Source organism: Adiantum capillus-veneris, chromosome 7, assembly GCF_014529385.1.
Source record: "Adiantum capillus-veneris isolate H3 chromosome 7, ASM1452938v2, whole genome shotgun sequence".
Classification (NCBI taxonomy): domain Eukaryota; kingdom Viridiplantae; phylum Streptophyta; class Polypodiopsida; order Polypodiales; family Pteridaceae; genus Adiantum; species Adiantum capillus-veneris.
The window spans coordinates 43,859,457-43,878,159 of record NC_140937.1 but is presented as its reverse complement, the minus strand read 5'-3'; the positions used below and the strand labels follow the sequence as shown (position 1 = coordinate 43,878,159).

Below are 18,703 nucleotides of genomic sequence, written 5' to 3'. Positions count from 1 at the left end.
TTGAAAGTGAAGAAGATGATGTCATCGATGCTTTTGTAGGTTCTCTAGCATTGGAAGAAGACTTTTGTCTCTCAAATGATGTTGATATGGTGACTAACCAAATGAAGTTATTCGTGATGAAACTATGAAGCAACAAATTGTGATGTATGCAAAGAAACCCAATTCCACAAATACATCGTGTGCTAAATGGATGTTTGCTTGAGACAATTTTATGTGACGGTATATGTGCATCTATTCACACAAATGGTGTTTATTTAAAGCAACATGATGGAGTAATTATGCTTATCCATGCTAGTTGGAAAGATGTTATGATGGGGAAGTTCATTCTAATTGTGATGATGTTTATGCACGATGATAAAATGATCACGTGGCCTTTTTTCATTGTAAGCATAGAAGAAGATCATATTTTGTGAATGTGGTGGCTTGAAGTCCTAACTGCATCAAGCAACTTAGTTTCTCTTTGCACAAATAACATGGAAATAATGTCTCTGGATGTCAATGTGCTTGCTAAAAGCACGCCTTTACAAATTGAAGCCAAAGCACACAATGTTTTTGAAGAACTACGTGTGGAAGCAAAGGAGTTTTTGTTGAAGTTTGTTGATACTTGTTTGCAAAACAATGAAGCTTATTTTGAAGTCATTGGTTGAAAGATGGAGTCTACTCAATGGAATGGATATTTTCTCATCACATTGTGGTTATAGAAGTTTTTTTTAATATGAGCTCTCATGGATGATGATTTACTTGATGGGTTCCTAGCCCTGGCATGTTCAATAAATGGTGCACTTGTATTCACACTTTTGGTGAGAAGACACACTATACCCGGTTTAGTGACTGTGATGCAATGTATAACTCTAGGAAGTGTATTTGTGCATCTTGGATTAAGTTCCAAGTGTTGCACTTTGATTTTTCTAGACTCTTGGGGGGGATAAAGGGCAGTGTCTCATGCTCTATAATGATGTATATGTGTACCTTGGAGTAGACTCTAGGCACTATTCTTTGCATCATGGAATTCTATGAGCACTTAGTTTTGCGATCAAGGGATTATTGGGTTTTGAGTCCAAATTTTGAGAAAATTCTACCATCCGGTGTGCCAGGTGTTGAACTGTGATATTTAAGTGCACTATTCCCTAGGCTTTTACACTAAGATTTGTGGGAGCAATGAAGGGTCACCTAGGAGGAGGCGCTAAGGGGCTTGGGATGTTATAAAAGAAGGCCTTATGTTGTAATCAATCACTAGCTTGCGCGACCCGCCTACCGGCGGGTCTCGCTCGCTCTTACTATGACACAAATTAAATTGATGACACACATGGTATTCATATAAGTTGTGCTTGTATGATCTTAATTAGTTTTTTTCATGGTACACACACATGCGCGCTCGCAAAGAGTGCAACATGGTTTTCATTCCAAATAGGAGCCAATAGTTTTGTTACATAAAAGAGGCTTCTTGATAAGAGAGTAATCATCAGAAACATAAGGGATAAAACATAAGGAATCCCAACCCCAAAAAGAGATCACCATCAAACCAAACCCATTGTAGAAGGCATCATTTAGGTTGAAAGCGAAGCTTGCGATAGACACGGTTTCGCACCCGTAACACCCAGGGCCCAAAGTATCGCACACTTCGTCCAAGCCGCCTTGGAGTATCATCGACAACATACATTCTCACTTTCCAATTCTCTGCTTCAAATCCAAAGGAAGGTAGTGCATTTATGGGCCGTTGATACCCTATCTCTCTAAGAGAGACATGACCCCGTCCTGCTGCCTCTTCTAGCTCTAAGGCAACATGATAGTATCCTATGAGTCCTGAATAGCACGTGGACTCATATAGACCTACCAATAGATGGGCTGGATAATAGTGTTTTCTACAAAAAAGAAAGAGTATGTTAAGAAAAACCCAAGCCTATTGCAAGACATAAATAAATAATAATAATTCAAAAGCTATACCCTATGACATCAAAGTCTTCTAAGATATGGACAACATCATTTGCAGGTATGGGTTCCCTCCAAAAAAGTGGATCTATGCATCACACAACACGATTAGTATGCTTTAATTATTCAAACTTCAAAGTGGGGCTCATTTTTTTGTAAAGTTTCAACAAATTACCTCGAATATATTCAGACACCCTATCCATTGTGTATTTGACTGTAGATCGGCTGGCCATCTATAAACAACAACAAAAATTAGGATTAATATAAAACTTCATTTAACAAAAAGTTAATGACAAAGAGTAATGCATGGATGAAAGATAGTATGATACCTTAAACATTTCTGACCTCTAGCACTTCTCTGTAGACAATGTTTGGGCTGCAAGCCATTGGATTTGCATTTGAATTTTCCATCGATGTTTGACTACCATCTATCAAAATCTTTATGGCAGTAGAAGAACGCACGCGAGACATTGCTACATAGAGCTGACCATGAGTAAAAACAAGTGTAGCAAGGTACAAACCTAAGAATCCAAGTGTTTGACCTTGTGCCTTGTTGATGGTCATTCCGAATGCAAGTCTCACAGGAAATTGTCTGCGCTTCATTTCAAAAGGTAATCCTTGAGAACCTCCTATGATAAAGTCGATCCTTGGTATGAACACATTGTCTCCAACATGAGAACATGTGATTACTTCCGCCTCAATGACCCTGTGATAAAAATGCTTACATATCAATCTTGTCCCATTGCATAAACCACGCGTTGGATCCAGGTTGCGAAGGAGCATGATTGGAGCATTCTCTTTCAGGTGCAAGCAGTGTGGTGGGAAACCACCACCAAGATCCAATGAGTTTAAAAACTCTATTGGATATAACCCACCATTACAATCTGATGTACAAAGAGAATCTGCACTCAAGTATTTTTTGTCAAGTCCTCTCATTTTATGCATAGCCAAGTCATTGATTATGTTGCGTGGCGCAAGAATACCTCTGTCCCTAAAGAAGCTTGCATGTCTTTGGACATTTTGTAAGTCGCCATATATACTGTGAATTAGGCCTTGAACATTGTTATCTTCGAGTATCATACTACTTGGAAATGCTACAGTATCAAGTAAATCCCCATGACATACATTCCCATTGCCAATGTCTAGTACCCATTTTGCAAAGTCTCTCTCAACCAAGTCATTGGAACAATGAAGTACACGCATATTCTCTATTAGCTTCAGAGTCTTCACATGTTTCCATACATAAGATCGGCACAAAGAGGCATCAACAATATCTGCTCGACTTCCTTTGGACACAACTGGTAAAATTTTTCTAAAATCACCCCCAAGGAGAAACACCTTTCCCCCAAACAATGCATCACTTTGCATAACATCTCTCAATGTCCTGTCCAAGGCCTCAAAAGCATAACGATGGACCATGGGATCCTCATCCCAGATTATCAATGATGCTAATCTCAAAAGCTCTGCAAGTTGACTATTTACTTTGATGTTGCATGTTGATTCAGAATGCACTTCTATTGGTATCTTAAATCTCGAATGTGATGTACGTCCATTGCTAAGAAGTAAAGCTGCAATTCCCGAGGATGCACATGCTAAAGTGACATTCTGTTGACCACGTACACGACAAAGTAGTGCATTATAGAGATAAGTTTTCCCAGTCCCACCGGGTCCATCCAAGAAAAAAACTGTCCCATTTGATGAGTCAACTGCTTGCATGATTTCGTTATAAGCAGCTCTTTGTCCACAATTCAAAGATGCTTCCATGCGAATGGATAAAGTCATTTGATCGTTTGCATTGAACATCCTCTCTTTTGCTATCAAACCACTCCCACATCCAGATAATGCAGAACGGTCTACTTCGGGCATCCTAGAGTAGTCACAAAGTCGTTTCCCATATGATTGAAGTAGAGACTCCAAGCTACATAATGCTTGATTCTTAGCTATCTCATGACATACATCCTCATCACTTGTACATTCATGCAAATCATAAACATAATCCTCAGAAAGCTCCAAGGAGAATCGGTGCCACATTGTACCTGGACATAATGGCTCACAAAATACCAAGATCATAACAAATAGTTGTCGTAATTGCAAGCCGGTACTTGTACATGATGCCTCTTGCAAACACATAAACCATTCATCATCATTTTGTAGCAAACCCCTGGCACTGCAAGCTTCCTTGAAAGTGGCATAGGTTTGTCCGTTGAAAGTGCGAAGCTCCTCAAATGATTTACAACCCTTGCATATGGTAAGCAGCATACGCAACTAATAAAGATCGCCTACATTGGGAACAACATTGTACATTCTCCCTATAGTATCACCTCTTTGCCTATGTGACCACACTTTATTAGTGGGGTTCCAAACCCATTCGGAGGGAAAATCTATATATAATAAATCATTTGCTTCTGGATATTGTTGATTCTCTACAAACCACTCTGTAAGTGTTGTCTTTCTATTATCATCATTATTCACCAAATTGGATATGTCAGTAGAGTCTCCAAAAGCAACCATATTCTGTTGTGGAAGATGCACTTGTAAACGCAATATATCAGGCTTTTCCTCATGCAATGAGAATCCAAAAATTCTCCAAATTGCCTCCGATGCAGATACATAGCGTGCATCTAAATAACTCTTGATTTCATCAAGAACACCTTCTCCATCTTGGAGCACAACTGTGGCCCTATCATGTCCTTTGTACACATACTTATAGAGATACTTCACTGCTGATATGGTTGAGCATATCTCTACATTGATGTGAGCTTTATATCTTAGAGACAAGAATGAATTATAGGGAACAATCCATCTGTTATCAAGCCTCTCTTGCTTTTGAACCACATATCGACCATCATTTCGTCGCATATACCTTGGATATCCATCACCATCAACAAAAGTAGATTCACAAAACTCGTGTGGGTATTTGAATCTACATCTTTGATCTACCATGAATGGTGCATTTGGATCCAACGCGCCACACGGACCATGAACATTGCAACGACTCACAACATCATACAAATCAGGAAATAAATTTTTATCTGGAAGTTCAGCACAAACCATTCTATCGTAATGCCACATCTCTGTCAACTTATATTCGGATGCAAGAATCAATAAGATATGAGCATGGGGAAGACCTCTTTTCTGAAATTCTATCACACAAACATGTCCAACAAGCTTTCCAAAGATAGCCCTTTTAAGAAGCAAGTCCATCAAATCTTTGAATTTATGATAAAAGACACGTGTAGTCAAGTCAGGACGATCAAAAGCAGTCTGTCCTGGCAATAACGCATCTTCTATTTCCTTCCACCTTGGGTTGCATGTGAAAGTTATGAATAGATCAGGCTTTCCTCTCTTACGTACAATTGCCATAGAATCTTGATAGAGTTGCTGCATGTACCGAGGTCCCCCCACAAAAGATGAAGGCAATACAATTCTTCTTCCAACATTAACACCCATGACCCTATGCGCATTGTCACTGAAAGCAAGCATGTCTGCAAGGCCTTGATCCACTTCTGCACGAATTGATCTCTGATTGTTTCTAAACCATAATAACCTTGACTCCTCCATAGTACTGTAGGCATCAACAATGTACTGCTGCAACAATCGTCCTCCATGTAAAAGGCATTCTGTGGTGTCACTCCTAATCTACAACCTAAAAGTGTAGTATTGTTTTTGTGTAATAAATTGCTGCTCGTTGGGAGTTTGCGGTATATATGGATGCCACCCATCCTCTCCATTAGGAAACAATAGAACATATAGTAAAGGCATATATGATCGATGTAGGTTGGAGATCCTTTTAAGCCTCCCATCACGATACTGCAATACAATATCACGATGGCCGATGTTGCTCTCATCTCCTTGCCCTGGCATAATTGCTGCAACCTCAGATCCACGTGGAGCTAAATATTGCCAACCATTTGTACGTTTTTCAGTAATGACCATCTTCATGTTTGGGATTCCTTCATTCCCGATTGTTGTATTAGCAAACCGAAAGGCATTTGCATATGGACTAACACGATACATCATAGCCTGCAAACTATGCAAGAAATCTCTATCTAAATCTGGCACATGATGCAATCTATTGTTGAGCTCATTCTCTGTATCAAAAAAGTACAATTGTGCAAAGCGAGGGATCTGATCCACTCTTTCGCACGGTGTCGTGGGCCCAATATTATGGTAGATGGCACCGTGAACTTTAAAAGTGTACACACCTCTCCCTCGCGTAAGTTGCTCATCAACATGAGCACCCAAAGAAGCAAAAGCCAATACATTATTATATGCTCTGATGTGTTTAAGAAATTTTTTGCTCTTGGTAGTACCACCTTGCATCAATTCTTTGAGCTCCATTGGCGGATCACTCAAAGGAAGTAATTTGACTTTTCTTGATAAGCAACAATACTTACCTACAAATGTGCGAATAGACCTACCTTCAACCTTCCAAGCACATGCACCACAAAAGGAGCACACAAAATTTAAGCCACCCAAGTTGTGGACCAAGCATTTTCCATGGTAGAGGGCAAGCATAGAGTCATGCTTCAAGATTGTTGCATTTGGATAAATGCAACGAATAGATAGACAATAATGCTCAATTTTAGAGAATCCCCCTTCTTCAAAAACAATGCAAGGATGTTGTTGTTGACCCTCCCAATTGTTGGTAGCTCCAATAACGGAAGGTACTTCTAAAGGTCTAGTGCTTTGAGCATTTGTAGTACAATTTTCAATATGCATAGCCATTGCATCCATTTGTTGACCGCCATGGCTTAAATGCATGATATTCACACAATCTCCTAAAATACGCAATGGGATTCGCTACAAAGATTGTTGAGCCCTAGCCCATGCTGTTTCTCGCCTAGCTTTTCGAGAAATGTTGCATAATCTAGCTTGATGTGTGTGTCCTGGGGACAAAACCCGTGGTCCGGACACCATCTGTGTTAAATAAGTTTTTTAAAGGTTGTCAATAAATTTGAGTCTTCTAAATAGGAAGATTTTCATCTATCTAATATGAGCCACCAATCTACTTGTCCCTGACTATTTGTGTCACATAAGTTTGGCATGAATTACTTTTCATTCCATATCTCCTTTCCTCCCCCTTTCGATACCTCTCCGTTTGTCTTTCTACCCCTCCATATATATTTTTATGTTTTCCTTTTTGTTCATTCCCTACCCCTAAAACCTTCTTTCGTCCCCTCCTCTCTCTCTCTCTCTCTCTCTCTCTCTCTCACACACACACACACACACACACACACACACACACACACCTTTTCATGCATGTGTTCCTGTGTGTGTGTGTGTGTGAGAGAGAGAGAGAGAGAGAGAGAGAGAGAGAGAGAGATAATGCAATGATAATTTGAAGTTTGTCAACATCATTAGATAAAAAAACATTACATTTTAGGATAGGATGCAGTAACACCCCCTTGTGCATTAGGCGTGGCAATGATAATTTGAAGTTTTGCTACAGCATTAGATAAAAAAAATTACATTTTAGGATAGGATGTAGTAACACCTCCCTGTGTGTTAGGCATGGCAACACGACTAAGTCTCCTATCGATGGCATTCAAGCGATTAATTGCAATTTTTAAGGTTTTCATCTCAGACCCTAAATTTGCTACATGCGCTTTCAAGGCTTCGACTTGGTCCTTGTGTTCCTTGAAGCACAAAGACAATTGTTGCACAACCTCATTCTGGAAATTTTCCATGAATGTATAGATTTCATGTTGATTGATTTCCAAACGTGAAGTTTCGTCCTTGATACCCTACAATGCCAAAATCACCTCCTCTCGAAAGGTGATGTGGTCTTCTTCACCTTGAACTTATTTGCAAACCTTTTGTAAGTAGTTTTTGCACTCTTGTTGGACAGCTTCGTTGCGTTCACAAAGTCCATGAATGATTTGTAAACGCTTTGAAGGACCCTCGCAATTCAATTGCCCCCCTGATCTGGCCAACTGCTTTGCGGCTCGCACGCTATTGCACTCTGGAGGTGTAGGCATGATGACTTCATTTACACCATGATCTCCTTGAGAAACATTCCTAGAGTCGGAAGAAGGGCTATCCATCATTGAAAGAGAATAGATGCATCGATTAATTGCAAGTGATCATGAAAATGTATGTTGGTAACAACATGTATGGGTAAGTAGAAACAAATTATGATGAAGTGGAACAACTTAGGTCTAAAAAGAGAGAGACACTTGTCACTGCTTAGTCATGTAGGTGCATATAGCATGAATATATATACATAGGGAGATAGATAGATAGACAGCTCGGCCATGCTCTCTGGCAACAGCTGCACCTAAAAGATGGCTGGGGGGAAGCCCGTCATGTGGCAAATTATAATTAATTATAAACCTAGTCATGAGATTCATATAACATATAACATGGATATATATAGAGAGGGAGAAAGAAAGATAGATGGGGGGGGGGGAAGAGGGGTGGAGACCACATTCGGCCAAGCATCACGCTTTCATCTAAAGAGACGTCTCCACTTCACATCCACTAAAAATGTTTGGAAAAACGGTCCCCAACAATGCTCACTGCATACAATTTTGGCGTGAAAAGCCTCAAAAAATTAAAAACCTACAAAACTTTGAAAAAACAAAAAAATATTGTTGGGTGCATAATGCGGCTGGCGCAACCTCTATTGTTGCCCTCACTCGCGGTTTCCTGTAGCTGCCGCATGACAATTTAGTTGGGAGCTCACGGAACACCTCTGGATGTAGCAACCAACAACGTAGTTCCTCTCTGCAGGGAACTGGAGCGTCTGAGCAACATCATCTTGTAGGGCACTCCATACTGGAGGTCATTGGCCAGCGCAGTAGCTGCTCCACTTCTACACCGCCTCACATAGAAGCTCGCCATCATAATCCGTAGTGTGTATTGGCAAGGGAAAACCGAGAATACAGATTGTCTCCAGCTACCCTATGTCTTCACTTGGGGTTGTTGCCGTGCAGCCAGGAAGCTTGTCAAAGACCCATTGCACTCTTCCTCTCCATGTTTACTTGTGTAGCGGATGTTGTTGCTTTCTAGGTGTTCCTTTGTTGATTGCATCTGGACAGCCCTGATCTTCCTGACCAAGTTGGGCATATCCCACAATCAGTACATTCCAAGAGACGACCTCTCGAATAGGAACCTCCTCAAGTACTTTTTGTGCTTTATGAAGTGCACCTCTCTCTCTCTTTCTCTCTCTACTTAGCTACAATTTTTTCATGCTACACTGCATCACCTAAGACTTTCACTCGATAGGTTAAAGTATACTACACTTAGGTGTGTTGCGATCATAGAGATTCATGGAATATGTTTCAAAGCATTACTTGAAAACTGGATAGGGACCTTCTCCTAGGGGGAGGTGAGGCGACTTAGAAGAATGAGCGGAAGATGGAGTTGATGGAGAAGGTACCGATTCAATATGTGAGAGTTGTTGAGCTTTGGCCAACAATGTTGTAGTACATCGCAGAAGGATGAAGAAAAAAGGAGACAAAGCGTGCAGACTTTGGACCAAACTCATCATCTACTTTCACGACTTGCTAACTAAATGCATGGGCTCATTGGGCTGGCAATGTTGTAGTACGCAGAAGGATGAAGAAAAAAGGAGACAAAGTGTGCAGACTTTGGACCAAACTCATCATCTACTTTCACGACTTTCTAACTAAATGCATGGGTTGCAGTGTTCCGGAAAAATGTGTCTCAGCTTAATATCGTGCCGTTTTCAAATTCAAAAGTGCAGATGAAGGCAACGGGAAACGGAGAAATTCCGCCCCAAAATAGAGACAATTAGTGTAAAAACCCAAAAAATAAACTTAATTTTCTAGATTTCCTCTTGGGCAATGAAAAAACCGTAAAAATTCCCCCCACTACCAATGCCTGCAACATATAACTCACCTTCTCGGTTTTTACATTAATTTCCTCTATTTTGCGGCTCCTTTTCCTCTTGCCCTCCGCTAGCCATACACGTTTTACCATAAACACTTTTAAAAAAAATTAAAACTAAAAATTATTGGCATTTTTAAAACTAAAAATTATAGCAGCGCTGGCAGCAATGTTGGCTGCATGAAGTTATTGGCATTTTTAAAACTAAAATATATTGGCAGAATTATAGCAGCGCTGGTTGCATGGCATTTTTAAAACTAAAAATTATTGGCAGCGCTGCATGGCAGCGGCGTCGGCGTCGACGTCGACGTCGATAGGTATGGCTGCAGCCGTGCTGCAAGGTGCTAGCAGATACGGTTGCTTCTCCTGCACGCCTCCCAAGTTGCACATCGTTTGCAAGCAGTGATGACGGCTGCATGGCGTTGGCTGGTTATACGTCGACGGGCCAGAGGCAAGTGCAGCTCGTGCTCCAGTTCTACACCTACATCCCCTCACACAGCAAAGCGTCTCGCCCAGAGAGAGAGAGAGAGAGAGAGAGAGAGAGAGAGAGAGAGAGAGAGAGAGAGAGAGAGAGAGAGAGAGAGAGAGAGAGAGAGAGAGAGAGAGAGAGAGAGAGAGAGAGAGATTTTATTATCGTCCTCGGAGGTCAAATATGACCTATGGGACCAAAGTTACATGTGATGTAGTATGTGTATGGCTGATGAGTGACTCTCGATGCTCCAAAATTGTAGTGATGAGAGTCGCAATGGAGAGCCCACACTTTGGCTGGGAGAGGAAAGTGTGTAGGTCTAAGTTATGGCTGAAAATGTGAGAGAAGCAAGTTCGGATGTGATCAAAAGCTGAGCACTCTAGTAGTGTGTGGTACTCAGACTCTCGAACTTGCAGTGAGCATAATGTGCACAATCGATTTGACTCTTCTCCATTGCCCCAACGCCCTATCTCGCATCGAAGGAAATGGGAGCTAAGGCGAATTGCTGCGATAGTGCGTATCGCGGACAAGGGAATAGGCTCAAGCATGTAAGTGTGAGTACGGTTTCCTCTCTCAGCGAAGAACATGGTTTTGTAGTTGGGGGCAATATAGGTGGTGTAATGTATGAAGCGTGACCCACCGGATTTCTCCCAAGCCGTAATACATTGGCGTTGTAGAAAAGCTTCATTCACTTGAGAGTCAATTGAAGCATCATGTAGCAAGTGTAATGCATCCCATCTCCCAAACCACTTCTTTATGTCTTGCATCCATCCCGTGCTCAAGATCTTGCTTTTATGCGTCTTTTGAACTTTTTTGCTTGCTTCCCATGCAATTGTAGGAAGTCGATGTGAGGGGTTTTGACGCATCTTTATCATGTACTCCACAACCCTTTCCATGCCCATAACCTCAATTGGAAGAGATCCCGACTCAAGAAGTAGGAGCATATATGGTGTTTGTGTCTTAACTTGGAGAAAGTTTGTAAGAAAAGGCTTTTGGACATTCTCAAACTCTTTCCAAGTAGACTTTGAGATGCTCCCGCCCCACACTTCAACTCCATAAAGAAGAACCGGTGTCACCAATGCATCAAAAAGATACTTCTTGAGAACCCAACACTTGATGTTTCCCGCATTACACATGTTCTCAAATGCATAATATGCTCTCTTTCCCGCTTCCAAACGACGCATAGCACATTCATGCCACTTGTGATTGGATGGAACCTCAAGGCCAAGGTACTTAAAGCTCTCAACAACTTCAAGTGTCTCGTTGTTGTACACAATGCATGGCTTCTCCTTATGGTTGGTTTTCACAAGCATAACCTTTGTTTTGGATTCATTTACAATCAACCCACTATGCAAGCAAAAGTTCTCAAGGACAACCATAAGCTTTTGTGCATCTTCTAAAGTGTGTGCTAGAAGCACTACATCATCCGCATACAACAAAAGCATGATTATCGCATTGCAAATAGTGACCTCTTCAATGCCTTCTTCTTGCATAAAGTCAAGTACCATTTGTTCCAATTGATCGATGCATAGACCAAAGAGAGTTGGTGACAATGGACATCCTTGTTTAACCCCAATAGTGCTTACAAAAATTTCTGAAATTTCTCTTCCCATGCGCAATTGACAAATCACCTTCTCATAGATTCGAGAAACCGCAAGCATAAACTCACTTGGCACTTGGAGTTCTTCCATCCTTCTCCACAAATTGTTACGTGGAATCATATCAAAGGCTTTCTTAAAGTCCACAAAACAACAATACAATCGCTTGCCTTTCAACCGACTTTCCTCCATGAGAACACGAAGAGTGACAAGATGATCAATGGTGCTACGGCATCGACGAAAACCCGCTTGTCCCTTTGCATGCTTGTCATTCTCTTCAGCCCAATCACTCAATTTCATCTCCATTATGCACCCAAACAACTTTGCCATAAGAGACCCAATCATTATAGTCCGGTAGTTGCTTACATTCTTTACATCCCCTCCTTTATGCAAAGGCTTAACCCAATTAGTACTCCAATCATAAGGCATACCATGTTGAAGTGCAAGGTTGAACATATCACACATCCACTCATGGGTAAAAACTCCCGTCCATTTGATTATCTCCGGCTTGATACCTTGAAGATCTCCCGCTTTGCGAGTGGCCAACTTTTCAAGCCCACCGCATACATCCTCAATAGTAAAAAAAGACGGCATACATGGGAGTGAACCATAAAATGGCATTTTTTCAGTATTTGCTTTCTCATATAATTGCCTACAATGTGTGTACATATCCACTAGACTCAAGTTACCAAAATTCTCAACCCGCTTGCCTCTCAAGTTTCTCCAAAATCTTCCACATGCATGTGCCTTTTCTTGGACTTGAAATTCTTGTTGCTTTACTTCCCATCTTCTTCTCTTCTTTTGAATCAGTGCCTTGTATGTATGCAAATGACTTTGATAGTTGTCTTTGTCCATAGTTGCATCAAGCTTTATCAAGGACTTTCAAGCATCTTGACATTCTTTATCAAACCACCTTTTGCGTGATCTATCTTTGTTGATACCATGGAGATGCTTTATGGCAAAGCATTCTTCCGCACAAGAACAAATAGCTTTCTTGAAAGCTTCCCATTTAGTTTCCAATTGTGCATCACATTGAAGCTTTGTCATCCATAATTTTTGCTCAACCATTTCAATGTACATTGGTGCCTGTTTGAAATCCATACATAGTGATAACTTCTCTTTCCTTTGGTTGAGATTATCATGCTTAGTTGCTTCTCCAAATGAAAGGTCAATACATAAGGTGCGATGGTCGAATTCCGGGGTCCATTGACCAAACATAAAACTCTTTATGCGATACATGATGGCTTCAGAGAGTAGCATATAGTCAATCACACTATCCCCATTATGTCTCCTACATGTAAATCCATTGGTTGCACTCCACAAAGATACACCATTGGCAATGAGCATACCCGTGCTATTACACATGTGTAAAAGTAACTTTCCATAGTGATCCGGCTCTTTCTCATCCATTGAAGTACGATCATACAAGTGAACTTCCTCCAACTCCCTTGAGAGAGAGAACCTGGTGAATGAAAGAGCGCCTGGCAGCAAGCTCAAGGTTGATGGCTGGATCGGCTCTCGGTCGACAGTACCTTCAAACCATTCAAACGGAAAAAAGAATAGATTAGCTCTCTGTGGCAACGTAGAGAGAGAGAGAGCCAAATCGTAGAGACAACCAACTCAATCTCTACAACTCACCTTGCAATACGGCCGTCGGCTAGCAGCAGCATCTATTTCGCTGATATGTGATTTTATAGCATGCAAAGGTGAGTCGAAGGGTTGCTTGCAACGTTTTCTTGTTTTCTTGCAATGGACTTGCAACCCTGGCCGGAGTTGAGAGTGAGGCTCCTTTTGAAGACACGTGGCGGCCTGAATCCTTCATAGAGTTGAGAGTGAGGCTCCTTTTGAAGACACGTGGCGGCCTGAATGTGAGGCTCCTTCATAAAGAGTATAGATGTCAATGGATGAGGAGTTACCTTGAGGTACTTGTCCGTCGGTTGCATATGGTAGGGAGCTTCCCTACTCGATTTGGGATTTGGAGCGTGTCGATACAGCCAAGAGTGACATGGGCCTATAGGTGCACTCTTGGAGTGATATACATGTGATGAGAAAGTGCAAAGGAAGAACCATAAAAAGAAGCAACTGAGATTCTAATCCACGGAATATATTCCACAAAATTAAGGCAACAAAATGCTAGGGTTCAACTTCTTATAGGCTAGTCATCACCCTCATTCTGCACTTCTAACCTCAAGAACTCGGGGTGACCTTTCCGCTGCAACAGAGATCTGTGTTGTGAGCAGCGATGGAGCTTTCGTTTATTATGATCAAGCCCGATGGCGTACAGCGAGGCCTGGTTTGCTCTCTCTCTCTCTCTCTCTCTCTCTCTCTCTCTCTCTCTCTCTCTCTCTCTCTCTCACACACACACACACACAAACGCGTTATTGATGCTTATGTTGAGGTGCGCAAATGCTAGAGAAAGGTTTCTGTTATGGAAGTGAAGTGCCAGGAGTTTGTGCGATGTCATGCATGATCACGTACGAGGAGGAGTGTTGTTGCGTTTTTAACACTATGTGCAGTCTTGTAGCTCGGAAGTTAGAATACATCTAGCTGAGAACGGGTGATTGCTTATGCTAGCAAGAAGGGTACTCTTCGATGTCCTCCTTTCAACTTTGGCTCTACTTCTCATCTGTTTCTTAGGCACTAGCTATGGCACTCTCCTAGTGATGTAGAAGGACACGAGTGCATATCTTCCATTTTCTTGTCTAGTCAACGTTAGCTGTATTTTTTCTTGGCAGGTTGGTGAGATTATATCTCGGTTTGAGAGGAAAGGCTTCATCTTGAAAGGTGATCACCGTTTATCTTTGTGCTTTACCAGCTGAATGGGCGCCTGATTATGCTTCCATTACTATGTCGCCTGTTTGTAGACTTGAAAAAAGAGGAATTTTGTAACTGTCGTGTGGGTAGATACTCTCTTTGTGGCAATTATTGTTTTTATGTCCATCTCTACTGCCTTTTGAATTCTGGATAATCTAGTGTCATTTATCCTGTTTTGGCCACCGTTCTCTGTTCTGTGCAGCTTTGAAGTTCCTGCAGATTGAGAAATCTTTTGCAGAGAAGCATTATGAAGATTTGGCAGGAAAGCCCTTCTTTGATGGTTTGGTGGAGTATGTCACATCTGGGCCAGTTGTTGCCATGGTGTGGTGTGGAAATGGAGTAGTCCTAACAGGGCGCAAGATGCTTGGGGCTACCAAGCCTGCCGACTCAGCTCCTGGTACCATCAGGGGTGATTTTGCTGTTGACGTTGGAAGGTATGTCCTGACTTCCCTATTCTGCTGATTGCTTCTTTTGGCTACAGAGGGTTGAAGGAGGTCACCTGCATTATATGTACCTATTTTGCAGGCTCAGCAGAAGGATATTTTTAAGTTCAAAATATTGTTGCATCCTTGTTTACATAGGGGTGTCATTTAAGGAACTTCCAAAAAAAAATCTACAGATCAAATGAGGAAAAGGTGTATTGTAATCATAGAAAATTTTCGACTAAGGGATGTTTACATCCCCTGAACACATAGAATATAGTGGTTTTACATGGAGTAATTGCCCCAAGTGAAGGATGGGCACCTCTCCTATACATGTGTTCTCGCTATAGGATGCATCGGTGGATGATGTCCGCTGTAGGAAATTGGGTTGTCTAACTGAGCTTTTGTCTCCTAATACCTCAGGAATGTCATTCATGGAAGTGACTCCGTTGAGAGTGCCCAGAAGGAGATTGCTCTGTGGTTCCCGGATGGGATAACCGAGTGGCGCAGCAGCTTGCACAGCTGGATTTATGAGTAACTTTCCCAGCATTGCGGAAGCCAATTAGATCGACTTGTACTTCGGTCAGCCTATTAAAAAGTGCTTGCACTGCTTATTACTATGAGCCCCAGTTATGGGAGTTTTTGACATTTTTGAAATACACTTGTGGGTTTTGCTCATTGAAATATTGGATACTTACAGACACTAGTGTAATTGCTTTATTACCGTTTGAACTTCATTGGGTCTCTGTAAGGTCACAGTTTTGGAATGCTGGGTTATGGTTTCTGCTTAGGTTGTTTAAATTGCAATTTTTGAAGTGCACGTGCAATGACTTGAATTGATGTGGTGGAGATGTTTCTGCTGCAAGCCCATCAAACTGGTTTGGAGTTGAGACCTTTATTTTTGATATTACTCTCAATGCTTTAGAATAAATTTGGCATCTACACTGGGCTCTCTGAATGCGGGTGAGTTTTTGCTTCTCCTCTGAAGCACCATTGAACAGCGTTATTCTATCTTAGGATGTCTTTGGTGCTCAAATATCAATTTAGTGCTGAGGACCTGGATCTGTCAAAAATGGGGTCGCTCACTTGATCCAGACCTAAACTTTATGATGGGGAGCTCAGTGCTGGCTTGACGAGAATGGGTGGTCTATGATTGAAAAAGTTGTAGACATGGGAGTGTAAATTTTATCCAACACCATCCAAGTAGCGTAGGCTTATGAATGTGAACCTGCAAAGTACAGGTGAAGGATATCCTCTTTCCAAGTCCACATGCTATTTTATACCTTTTGCAAATAAAAAGTGCCATGCCAGCCCATGTGATACTCAGACCACCAACATCATGAAAAGCTTGAATGGCTTCCAGCATAACAATGTTATTGGAGTACCGCTGAGATAACTAATTTTTAAGACTCTCTACAAAGCTATATACTAAAGGAGCACATCCGAGGGAGGCAAATAAGCTTTGAAACTTGCAAGGGTAGAGCTATTCTTGCCATTGAAATACTCATCCTACTGAGTGATGGTTACCACATAATGACCAATCCAAGTGATGCCAACTCGGCAAATATGCATTCCACAAAAGTCCAAAAGCACCTCTACAAAGAGGGCACGACCACTCCCACTTGCAACAAGATGTCTCAGTTTCCACATCATCAGATGTAAGCCCTACTAGACTTCTCTCCATCTAAAAAAGAAAGCCATTGAGCAAACTTCGTGGAATATATAAGGTGTGCATGAATGGCTCAATTGTTTTTCCCCCCCCTACTCCAGCATGTGATGGAGAAGGCTCTAGGATCAGAAAGTCATAATGATAACTAGGCTGGCGAACCTCCTAGTTATTTCACCTCTCTCTCTCTCTCTCTCTCTCTCTCTCACTCTCTCTCTCACATCCAAGTGCTTGAACCATGTGAGCATGTTTTTGGGATTATCCAATGATCCACTACCTGCCTAGGTGAGTCAGTTTTGATTAGGGTTACAACATTAATTGCTCCACATTCATGCAATTGCAAGCTTCCACCAGTGTGCACATTGCATTCATTGAGTAGCCTTTGATTGAGGTTATGTTCGCTCGATGTGGTCATCCTTTGCACTATCTATTGATTGCTTAACCTCTCATTTTGCATAACGGTTTCCCTCTAGTGGCTTCTACTCCCATCTTTGGTTGTGGTAGGTGTGGATGGTGAACAATGGTCCTAGTTGGTGGTTGCGTAGTCAAGGTTGTCCAAGCTACGTACAGTAACCTACCACCCTCGGGTAACACTATGTAGAGCTCATTGCCATGAGCAAAGCGTTCATTGTTGTGATATGTACTATGTAGCCCTTGCTACTACACTCTATTAGCTTTGTCGTCTGAGTCACCATCTAAGCTCTACCTTGAGAGTGCATGGGTGGAGAATGCCATCACGTTGTATCAAGTTGGCAATCAAATTTTTCACTTCGTTAGCATAGGAGCCTATTTCAAATCCGTGGCCTCTGGTTAAACCACGCGGAAGAGCTTTTCTAATGGCTCATGCTGGCTTTATTAATCGCAGACAGATCAAAACCAGCGCGTGCTTTTTTTTAATTGCAAGCAACACTCGTTCAGGCTTTTTTAATCGCAGGCAGCGCTTGGCAGTCCATGGCCTGCCCATGTCGCTTGCAGCATCTTCATTATTCTCGTCAATACCTGCAGGGTAATCCCATTAACCCACGTGGAAGAGCTTTTCTAACGGCTCATGCTCGCTTTATTAATCGCAGACATATCAAACCAACGCATGCTTTTTTAATCGCAAGCAACACTCGACAGCCTGAATGAACGCGTTTTTTTAATCGCAGGCAGTGCTTGGCAGTCCATGGCCTGCCCACGTCGTTTGCAGCATCTTCATTATTCTCGTCAATACCTGCAGGGTAATGGCCAATTGCAAGTTTCTTGGCTTCCTTGCATTGCGCCCGGCTTGTTGCATGCTTCCTTTGTACAAAAAATTTGCATGGTTTTCTTAGCTAAGCTACATTAGCAGTCATAAAGAGACCTCGCTGCTATGTAAGGATAAAATCTAGTGCTTATTACGAGTGGCGGCTCATCCCCACATTCTCTCTCCTCTCTCTTCACCACAATGTTGTGGTGTCTAATGTTTTGTTTGGAAAGTCAGCAATTGCGAATCGAAGGCCTCTCTCCATATGCAATTACCTTTGCACGTACCTTGAAGGCATGTGGCTCTACACAAGATGCTCATATGGGCACAAAAACTCAGAAGCATATTGTGAGTGGGAGGCTATTGAAGAAAGATGTTGTGCTTGGCAGTATTGTCTTGGTCAATATGTATAAAATGTGGCTGAGGAGCTTCCTATCTGGAATGTCATCTCTTGGAACACGTTGATTCGAGATGTGCACAACAAGAGCAGGCCAGAAAGCCCTAGGTTGTTTCCAGTGGATGCAAAGCACGGATCCTTCATCCACGTGGCATCGACCATCCAACAACAAGTGCTTGCTCGCTTTTTTTATGACCTTCATCAGTCGACTTGTCAAGACGTGCAGCTATTCAGCTATTCCTGCTCTAAACTATAGTTTCGGCCCTCTGACGTCTTTCCCATCGCAAACTGAGAAATCGTCAAAATTATAGCCTTTCAGTGAAAACAGG

At 41.8% G+C, this 18,703-nt stretch overlaps 2 protein-coding genes across 2 annotated transcripts; one reads left to right on the top strand and one right to left on the bottom strand.

Moving 5' to 3' along the window:
- Nucleotides 1-1,931: 1,931 nt before the first annotated feature.
- LOC147453758 (uncharacterized) lies at nt 1,932-13,520 on the bottom strand. Its single transcript, XM_086517190.1, has 4 exons — nt 13,489-13,520; nt 13,313-13,382; nt 2,105-2,162; nt 1,932-2,017 (listed from the first exon to the last, which is right to left on the bottom strand). The coding sequence occupies exons 1-4, from the start codon at nt 13,518-13,520 to the stop codon at nt 1,932-1,934; spliced, it is 246 nt and encodes an 81-aa protein (XP_086373316.1).
- A 468-nt stretch (nt 13,521-13,988) lies between these two features.
- Nucleotides 13,989-15,821, top strand: NDPK1 (nucleoside diphosphate kinase). Its single transcript, XM_086515851.1, has 4 exons — nt 13,989-14,143; nt 14,586-14,634; nt 14,867-15,098; nt 15,510-15,821. Exons 1-4 carry the CDS (start codon nt 14,093-14,095, stop codon nt 15,622-15,624), a joined length of 447 nt encoding a protein of 148 aa, XP_086371977.1. The 5' UTR covers nt 13,989-14,092; the 3' UTR covers nt 15,625-15,821.
- The last annotated feature ends 2,882 nt before the right edge of the window (nt 15,822-18,703 follow it).

What these genes read in the sequence shown, in the direction of transcription:
- LOC147453758 (XM_086517190.1), bottom strand. Translation starts at nt 13,520, where the DNA reads ATGCTGCTGCTAGCCGACGGCCGTATTGCAAG. An exon ending in GCCGACGGCCGTATTGCAAG is followed by an intron (nt 13,383 to 13,488) that starts GTGAGTTGTAGA and finishes AATGGTTTGAAG; the next exon opens with GTACTGTCGACCGAGAGCCG. An exon ending in GGTGTCTGAATATATTCGAG is followed by an intron (nt 2,018 to 2,104) that starts GTAATTTGTTGA and finishes TGTGATGCATAG; the next exon opens with ATCCACTTTTTTGGAGGGAA.
- NDPK1 (XM_086515851.1), top strand. Translation starts at nt 14,093, where the DNA reads ATGGAGCTTTCGTTTATTATGATCAAGCCCGATGGCGTACAGCGAGGC. An exon ending in GAAAGGCTTCATCTTGAAAG is followed by an intron (nt 14,635 to 14,866) that starts GTGATCACCGTT and finishes TGTTCTGTGCAG; the next exon opens with CTTTGAAGTTCCTGCAGATT. An exon ending in TTTGCTGTTGACGTTGGAAG is followed by an intron (nt 15,099 to 15,509) that starts GTATGTCCTGAC and finishes CTAATACCTCAG; the next exon opens with GAATGTCATTCATGGAAGTG.